The 9,966-nt window shown below is 40.9% G+C and overlaps 1 protein-coding gene across 2 annotated transcripts in view; it reads left to right on the forward strand.

Annotated features, from left to right (window-relative positions):
• The window catches only part of LOC141236821 (uncharacterized), a 49,859-nt gene extending 41,433 nt beyond the window's left edge, over nt 1-8,426 (forward strand). For both annotated transcript variants that reach the window (XM_073668285.1, XM_073668286.1), the window contains exons 6-7: nt 3,987-4,077; nt 6,126-8,426. In XM_073668285.1, the coding sequence (XP_073524386.1) occupies nt 3,987-4,077; nt 6,126-7,903 (1,869 nt within the window). In that variant the 3' untranslated portion in view covers nt 7,904-8,426. The remainder of the gene's footprint in view (nt 1-3,986; nt 4,078-6,125) is intronic.
• The last annotated feature ends 1,540 nt before the right edge of the window (nt 8,427-9,966 follow it).

Raw genomic sequence — 9,966 nt, forward strand, 5'->3', positions numbered from 1 at the left:
AACACCAAGGGATAATGGGGAGATACACGAACCCAAGCTCCAACGGAGGTGGGGGGAAAATGTGCCCAAATTGGCCAATTTTAAATAAACCAGCAAAACTGCAAGGGCTATCTGTGCCTATAAAAATGCCAAGGAGGGATAAGTTGCAGAACATGGTCAAGGATTACTTTTAAGTGACCATACGTGTGTCCTTTCTGACGCTTCAGTTCCCTTTAATTATTGGGTGTCTAAGCTGAACACTTGGCCCGACCTCTCTTTATATGCCTTGGAGGTGCTGGCCTTCCCGGCTGCTAGTGTGGTGTCTGAGCGTGTTTTCAGTTCCGCTGGGGAAATCATCACTGATAGGCGCACACGCCTCTCCATGGAAAATGCAGACAGACTTACTCTGATTAAATTCAACAAGGACTGGATATCTCCACAGTTTGTAATCCCTCCAGATGACAGCAAGCCAACCTAAATTCACCAAACATGCAGATTCATGCTACTGCTGTTAACCTCACCCCCTTCTCATAAAAACCAGATTCCTTCCTTTGTCAACCATGACTCAGCCCATAGGGCTAATTTTTACAAACTATGCACATTGTGCAGTGGACAAACCAGGACAGTATTCCTACTCCAGCCTAACTACTATTTGTGATTGGAGACCCTTGGGATGGTGGCTTCCTGCGTCAACCATGATTCAGCCCATTGGGCTAATTTTTACAAACCCTATGCACATTGTACAGTGGTCCTACCAAACTAATATTTGTCATTGTAAGTTTGAGGCCCTAGTCACAGGTTGTGCCGCATTGTGACTGAGATAGGGAATACATATTCAATAGAAATGTACTGTCAGTCACCCCATTTGGCAAAAAACATGCCTGGCTTGTGCCACATTGTGACTGAGATAGAGGATACATATTCAATAGAAATTTACACTGACTGTTGATGACCGACTGATGGCCCTCTGAAAATTTGAATTGAGGGCCATAACTACTACAGTACTCCATTGTAGATAATGTTTGACAAGGGATGCCCTTGTCAAGGAATGTCCCTGCACTTATGACACAGCCCCCAGGAGTAATTTTTGGAAGTACGATGCACATTCTGCACTGGACCAAGTAGTACAATATCAAGAAGTCTTCTCCTCCTATATAATCTGGGGAATATTAACAATCAAAAATAACTGAGCCATTTGGAGAAGCTTCACCAATCCATCCTCGAGGGAAGCACCATATATCCTTTGTCCATTGACTTGCACAAGTGATATACAGTGCCTACAAGTAGTATTCAACCCCCTGCAGATTTAGCTGGTTTGATAAGATGCAAATAAGTTAGAGCCTTCAAACTGCAAACGAGAGTAGGTTTTATGAACAGAAGCATAAATCTTACAAACCAAAAAGTTATGTTGCTCAGTTGAATTTTATTAAATTTTAAACATAAAAGTGTGGGTCAATTATTATACAACCCCTATGTTTAATATTTTGTGGAATAACCCTTGTTTGCAATTACAGCTAATAATCGTCTTTTATAAGACCTGATCAGGCCGGCACAGGTCTGTGGAGTTATCTTGGCCCACTCCTCCATGCAGATCTTCTCCAAGTTATCTAGGTTCTTTGGGTGTCTCATGTGGACTTTATTCTTGAGCTCCTTCCACAAGTTTTCAATTGGGTTAAGGTCAGGAGACTGACTAGGCCACTCCAACACCTTGAGTTTTTCCCTATTGAACCAGGCCTTGGTTTTCTTGGCTGTGTGCTTTGGGTCGTTGTCTTGTTGGAAAATGAAATTACGACCCATCTTAAGATCCTTGATGGAGGAGCGGAGGTTCTTGGCCAAAATCTCCAGGTAGGCCGTGCTATCCATCTTCCCATGGATGCGGACCAGATGGCCAGGCCCCTTGGCAGAGAAACAGCCCCACAGCATGATGCTGCCACCACCATGCTTGACTGTAGGGATGGTATTCTTGGGGTCGTATGCAGTGCCATCCAGTCTCCAAACGTCACGTGTGTGGTTGGCACCAAAGATCTCGATCTTGGTCTCATCAGACCATAGAACCTTGAACCAGTCTGTCTCAGAGTCCTCCAAGTGATCATGAGCAAACTGTAGACGAGCCTTGACATGACGCTTTGAAAGTAAAGGTACCTTACGGGCTCGTCTGGAACGGAGACCATTGCGGTGGAGTACGTTACTTATGGTATTGACTGTCCCCACTGCCATGAGATCTTCCCGGAGCTCCTTCCTTGTTGTCCTTGGGTTAGCCTTGACTCTTCGGACAAGCCTGGCCTCGGCACGGGAGGACACTTTCAAAGGCTGTCCTGGCCGTGGAAGGCTAACAGTAGTTCCATAAGCCTTCCACTTACGGATGATGCTCCCAACAGTGGAGACAGGTAGGCCCAACTCCTTGGAAAGGGTTTTGTACCCCTTGCCAGCCTTGTGACCCTCCACGATCTTGTCTCTGATGGCCTTGGAATGCTCCTTTGTCTTACCCATGTTGACCATGTCTGAGTGCTGTTCACAAGTTTGGGGAGGGTCTTAAATAGTCAGGAAAGGCTGGCAAAAGAGATCTTTAATCCACACATGTGAAGCTCATTATTCTTGGTGCCTGAACTACTTCTTAATACTTTAGGGGGACCAAACAGAATTCTTGTGGTTTGAGGGGTTGAATAATAAATGACACTCTGAATTAACTTTTTACGTTTAAAAAAAAAAAAAAAAAAAAAAAAATTTGCTGCAGTGCATTTCCCACTTCCAGGCTGATCTACAGTACAAATGTCACAATGCCAAGTTAATTCCGCATGTGTCAACCAGCTAAATCTGCAGGGGGTTGAATACTACTTGTAGGCACTGTATTTGAGCTCGTCATCCAGTTAACTAGTGCAGCTTTATTTTTCCGGTTCACTAAGTTCAGCCATACCTGAAGATCGCAGGCTGCACTCACTGCTACCTACTAGTACTCCATTTCTCTTGGATATTTTCTCTGTAGTCTCTGCCCCTAAATGAGTTAAATAATACAGTGAGGGCCCTACAATATGAGTAAGTGATGGCACTCTCAGATGTACACGAGGGACCTCCAAAATCTCTAGAGTAGGGCACTTCAAAATGTATGTTACAGGGCCACACGAGGGCTCTCACAAAACTCAGCTTTCCTGCCTACTAAAAGGCCTCTGAACATTTGAATTTAGGGCCGCAGTATCACATGGTGGTGGTGGTGGAAGAGGAGGAGGAGGGTCAAGCCCAACGCTACAATGGGCACATTGTAAACTGCTATTGAATATGTATTCCACTATCTGAGTGTCAATGATGGAGGGACCGCCCAAATGTCTAAGTAACAGCTGTCCCTCCAAGTCGCATGTTACAGAGCCACCTGAGGCCTCTCAAGTAAAAGATCTACATACCTACTAGTACTTTCTAGCTGTGCTTGTAAAGTGCTGGGGAATAGCGAACTGAAAAATGATTTATGTCCGAGGGACCTACAAAATGTATAACTCAGGGCCCTCCCAATTGTAAAAGGCGAAAAAAAGCCACAACATTATGTGTGAACAAAGGCTAAAAGGATATTTTTTAGGTTTCTCTAGTTTATATAGCCTTATATACAAGTGATTGTGCAGGAAAAACTGTTTCATAATCTTTTTGGCCTGTTAAATGCAATTTAGGTTAGGTTTGGTAGTTGTTCTTATGTGTCTGTAAAGTGGCGTAATACTGCGACAAACTTATTCCCAGAAACCATATGTGAGTCAGAAATGCAGGCATATTCTCCAGGCTCTTCCCATTCTGTTTCATCACTTTCCTATCCATTCCTGCCTTTTCCTCAGGCCCCCAGACCTCTTTGTAGGGTCCAGCATTTCCCATTGACTTACATTGTACTCGCTATTTGGAATGAATACGCGATTATTGCAAAGTACTCATTATGAGTATAGCGATTACGGATATTACGGTACTCGCTCATCACTACTGATCATATATGTGACTTTTCCATCTGTCTGTGACTTGTACAATATTTGTTTCAGGGTGAAGATCTGAACCATATTAAAACTACAAAGACATATGTGAGGGGTGATGAGCGGTGTAAAGAGGAGATTCCTACATATGGCTACCCAGGTGAGTAGTGACCACTAAACGCTGAGAAGTCACAGATTCTTCTCAGTCACCGGCTGTGGCTGGTTTACTGGTCATGTAGTCCAGCTGTATCACGATCGTGTGATCACCATTTTGCCTCTAGACCAAAACATTGTCCTCCACCAAAAACAGTTCAAATGACTTTGGGCATTGAAATCCCTTTTCTATAGAACTTACAACCTGGAAGATCCACCTACCAACTGAAATTAGAAGATCCTGACTGTTACCTGCCCAGATCTGTAAACTACCAATGCAAATGACAGCATATGTAGAAAGTGCTGACAAGTTAGAAAATCACTTGAAGAAAAATATTATGATGGGCCTGTGAGAGAAAGCAGAGGGTAATGACGCTGTTGGCTTCTTAGAACCCTGATATCTTATTAGATGAATCTTCCTTCTCTCCCTTCTGTGCTGCTGAATGTGCTCATATGGTCCCTACAAGACCAGGTCCAGTCTTTATGACCAAACCTCGCTTTTATGATAGGCAACATTAAACGTGCAGTGAGGGCCAAGTGTGAATTTCTGTATAATAACAACGGAGTTTCCCTTTACCCTGACTTTTCAATTTATTTTTAAACCAAATAACTTCAAATAGATAAAGTATACAAAAACGTCACAACTTTGCCATGATATATCTCTAAGCTGTGAGTGGCTGATGGCTGTAAAAAATGTATTCATGCTTGCAGGAGATATGTTGGCATGACTCGAGCCCTGGTTTCATGGATTCACTCCACGTCATAAATTATATTATCGATCCTAAAGAATTTACATACAATTTATCCTGAAATGGGGAGCATTACTACTTTCTCTACTCTTCTGGTCAGGACTCATAGTAGCTCCAACGGTCTACCATAAATAAGTGCAACTCTGATTTAGTGTTGGAGTCCCCCTCTCCCAAACATACATTCTTGCTGGGGATGTAAAGTGTTTTTTTTTTATTCTGTCTTCTTTTTTTATACAGGTTCATTCTGTACGATAGTTTGATTGTGTTGGGATTGGCCTGCCTCACTTATGTGAGTCTGTAACTCAATGGTAGTCTTCCAAAAAAGGTCTCCATTGTCTCTTCCAAATGCCCAAGTTTTACATTTAAGACACCTCAGCTCTGCACTATTATAAAAAGTTTGCATTAAATGTATATTTCTTCTTGATACTCATCTGACAGAAAATATTGGCCCTTACTATAGTTTAAATTGCCAGGAGCTACCAAGATGCATACTCTTAATTATCCCAGAGAGGTTTCACCACTAGTTGCTTTTTTTTTTATCTTTCCATTAGATGTGTTATTGTCTATAGTCAAAGTTTTGCCCATCACCCTTTAACCCCTCTACATTGATCTGTACTTACACAAAGACCCCTAGGATTGGACTTAATGTTGCCTGCTGTTCTGTGGTGTGAGATGACAAGAAGAATAGTCAGGTTGCCGGATGAGAACAAGGAGGGCAGAGAAAATGCGAAATCAGAAGACAGTAGTCAGTAAACGGGCTGGGATCACAAGAAGAAACTAAGAAGAAAATACACAACACGGGAGCTGAACACAGAGGACCTAACCAGCGGAGAACAAGGCTGTATCAGGCTGCTTCCGGCATTATGCGTGAGCTTTAATAGGGTGTGGTGCTTTCCATTTGAGTTAAGTAGGGATCATATTTGACTTTGGAAGAGCGGATTTTGCTGTATTGGTTTATGGAAGCCATGTTTCTTTTCAAGAGTTTTTGAGCCACTAATCATGTGGAAACCTCTGTTTTTCCATTGACAGATGAAGGGCCTGAGTGGAGGCTTGTTTTTTGTGAGATGAGTAGAAATTTTTATTGGTATTATTTTCGCATATTTCATATTTGGGAGGCAGAATGAACAAACAGTTGAACACCAAGCTCTACTGGTTCATGCTATGAGATTTTCTATCAGACTGTCTTGGTGAATAATTCAATATTTTTACATAACTTGCCATTTGTACCAACAGTTTAAGTAGAACTGTTCAAAAATATAAATTTCAAGAATATTTTATACAAATATAATTTTTATTTACTTAGCAGATAACTGTACTAGGAGATCAGAGGGACGGCTGACATCTTCAATTTTCAAATCAGATGAGCTGGAGATCTCACAGGATACAATTGAAGGGAATGCTGTTACTCCAAATTTACCATCATCCCTTCACAGCAAAGATCTGTCATCTTATCCTTTCAAACAGGTCCTATCTTCTGATTCATTACCGACTACTAAGGAAAATCAAAGTCACACAATAAGCATTAAAAAACTAACTGCTCCTAAAGCTAAGAAGCCATTTTCACGGTCAGTATATGGAAATAGTTTTCCCCTCAAAAAGTTTTTTCTTAAACATCAAAAAATTCACACAGCAAAGAATAGATTTCCTTGTTTCAAGTGTATGAAATGTTTTAATAGGAAAGCAAGCCTTCTTAGTCACCAGAGAACTCACACAGGGGAGAAGCCTTTTCCATGTTCAGAATGTGGGAAATATTTTTCAGAGAAATCAAGTCTTATCAAACATCAGATAATTCACACAGGGGATAAGCCTTTTTCATGTTCAGAATGTGGGAAATGTTTTAACCGGAAAGCGCATCTTGATAGACATCAGAGAACTCACACAGGGGAGAAGCCTTTTTCCTGCTCAGAGTGTGGGAAATGTTTTTTCCGGAAAGCGCATCTTGATATACATCAGAGAACTCACACAGGAAAGATGCCTTTTTCATGTTCAGAATGTGGGAAATGTTTTAACCAGAAATCAGATCTTGTTACACATCAGAGAACTCACACAGGGGAGAAGCCTTTTTCCTGTTCAGACTGTGGGAAATGTTTTAACAACAAATCAGCTCTTGTTAGACATCAGAGAACTCACACAGGGGAAAAGCCTTTTTCATGTTCAGAATGTGAGAAATGTTTTACAGGGAAATCAAATCTTGTTAGGCACCAGAGAACTCACACAGGAGAGAAGCCTTTTTCATGTTTAGCATGTGGGAAATATTTTACAGAGAAATCAAGTCTTACCAAGCATCAGATAATTCACACAGGGAAGAAGCCTTTTTCATGTTCAGAATGTGGAAAATGTTTTAACCGTAAAGCGCATCTTGATAGACATAAGAGAACTCACACAGGAAAGATGCCTTTTTCATGTTCAGAATGTGGGAAATGTTTTAACCAGAAATCAGATCTTGTTACACATGAGAGCACTCACACAGGGGAGAAGCCTTTTTTATGTTCAGAATGTGGAAAATGTTTTAACAACAAATCAGCTCTTGTTAGACATCAGATAACTCACACAGGGGAAAAGCCTTTTTCCTGTTCAGAATGTGGGAAATGTTTTACAGGGAAATCAAATCTTGTTAAGCACCAGAGAACTCACACAGGAGAGAACCCTTTTTCATGCTCAGAATGTCGGAAATATTTTACAGTGAAATCAAGTCTTATCACACATCAGAGAATTCACACAGGGGAGAAGCCTTTTTCATGTTCAGAATGTGGGAAATGTTTTAACCGGAAAACGCATCTTGATAGACACCAGATAACTCACACAGGAAAGATGCCTTTTTCATGTTCAGAATGTGGGAAATGTTTTACCCAGAAATCAGATCTTGTTACACATCAGAGAACTCACACAGGGGAGAAGCCTTTTTCATGTACAGAATGTGGGAAATGTTTTAACCAGAAATCAAATCTTCTTAGTCACCAGAGAACTCACACAGGGGAAAAGCCTTTTTCCTGTTCAGAATGTGGGAAATGTTTTAACCGGAAAGCGCATCTTGATAGACATCAGAGAAGTCATAGAGGGGAGAAGCCTTTTTTATATCCTTAATGTGGAAAATGTTTTACTTGAAAAGACACACTTTTAGCAAGAAAAAATCTTGCTAATAAATGAGTGCATACTATAGACTGGAGGTAGCTTCCTTTGACCGAGAACAATGAGAGACAGTGTCCTTCCTGATCAGTGAGAGAACTGCTCTCTCCTCCAGCCCCACACTTAGCTGATTGGTGCAGAGGAGAGGAAGGTACTGGGACCTGTACAGAGGCTGCACTTCCTTACTGAGCAGCTGAAGAACCTAGCTCAATGACCTTTCAGATTATGTAACACTGTTTTACATATTTTTAAAAGTTGTCAGGTTCTGCTATGAACTGAGCCATTTCTTAATGAGTTTGACCTCCTGAATTTAAATTGGACAATTGAGTTTTCCTTTTACTGCTACATATAATTAATGATAAAAGCTTCAGTACTTTGAAACATTATTATTCTTGTAAATATACAGATGCAGAATATTTTGTTATGCCACTTTCCTGATATTTATTTAGAGAAAACTTAGAACAATTCAAATAACTAAAACCTGTCTAAACCCTATTGCGAATTTTAAACAGTTACAGAAATTGCACTACAAAATTAGTCCTCATTCAGTGACAACTGTTTTTTGCTTGTTTCTTGTACTCCTGTATCGGATCATCTATTAAAATTATGCAACAGTAATCTGCAAGTGTTGATGGATTTCCTTTTTCCTTGATATCTTTTCTCCATAGCTGCAATATCTTGGTTACATCTCTCACAACCCTCGTCTCTCACTACTCCACAGTTTGGTGTAAGAAAAGTCTAGAATGTAAGAAATTAATCATTAAGGACATGTTACAGCCAAGATCCTTATATGTTTTGAGGAGAAATGACACCAACTCTTCATAGTTACTGTATCTGCCCTTGAGTTTCCCAAAACGTTAGTTACCACAAATGCAAATCTAGACCATACAGCCTTTTCCTTGCCCTGCAACAACTGAAGAAACTCCTCATCTTGAAAAAGCTTAAAAATCTGAAGTCCAATAAAGACTCCTTCTTTTATTTTTATATTTGCTTCACTTAACCTTGGAAAATTATCAATCAGATGCATGAATGCTTTTACATTTTTATCCATAGCCTTTGCAAAGTTCTTCATTAGGCCCAACTTGATAAGATTTTGTTACCACCATTGCCTAGGTGGATCCTCAACTTCTGGATGCAGGACAGTTTACTCCCTTTCTGAAGTAAATGTCAGAGAGGCCAGTCCCTTTTTTTTGTAGCAATATTCTCTTGCATGACTATCCCACTCACACAGAAAGCAGCAGTACTTTCATGCAACAACCCTGACGACATATGTGAACAAGCAGATGTAGGAGCTTGTAAAGATCTGAGGTTGTAGGTTGTAAGTAATCACCTAGGCAGGTTAACGATGCAACAACATTTTATTGATCACAGCCACGGTAACAAAGCAATTCCAAGAAAATGGCCAAAATACCGTTCTCTCAGTCCTCAAATTCCCAATCTGGGTTCAGTAGTTCCACTGGCTTTGTATAAGGCCATACTCACTGTCTCCCAACTTTAGGTTGGCCCACAGATTTCGTATCTCCAGCCACTATAGTCTGTAGCCACAGTCCATGATCCTCTAGACGACAGATAAAACGATGAAAGCACATGTATCCCGTAGCAGCAGTCCTTGTAAGAAAGTGTAAATCCAAAGAACATAATCCATAATGGTAACATGTTTATCCATTCCTCCTTCCAAGTCCACGGTCTCCATCCTCTTCCTTTCAATCCTTCCACACAACTCTCCCTCAAACATGTCTGTCCTTTCTTCCACTGGGCTCAGTCCCCTCCCAGGTCAGAAGTGATCACATGCTCCCCCCTTAAACATTCACTGTTAGCTAAAAACAATGAAAAATAGTCTAGAAGCCTTCATCTGATACTGCATGTAAGACCCCCTGTGATGACTGCTCCACTGTGTCTCAATCTACAGTCCCCTAATGAGATTATTGGCTGTTGAGACAATGGACTCCTGAGATAAAGATGAGATTAGTGGAATGCTGGACATTTTACAAGTGAATCTAGTGCACATACAGACAAGTTAG

This window comes from Phyllobates terribilis, unplaced genomic scaffold, assembly GCF_046119375.1.
Source record: "Phyllobates terribilis strain yellow unplaced genomic scaffold, ASM4611937v1 Scaffold_715__1_contigs__length_759695, whole genome shotgun sequence".
In the NCBI taxonomy this organism is placed as follows: Eukaryota; Metazoa; Chordata; class Amphibia; order Anura; family Dendrobatidae; genus Phyllobates; species Phyllobates terribilis.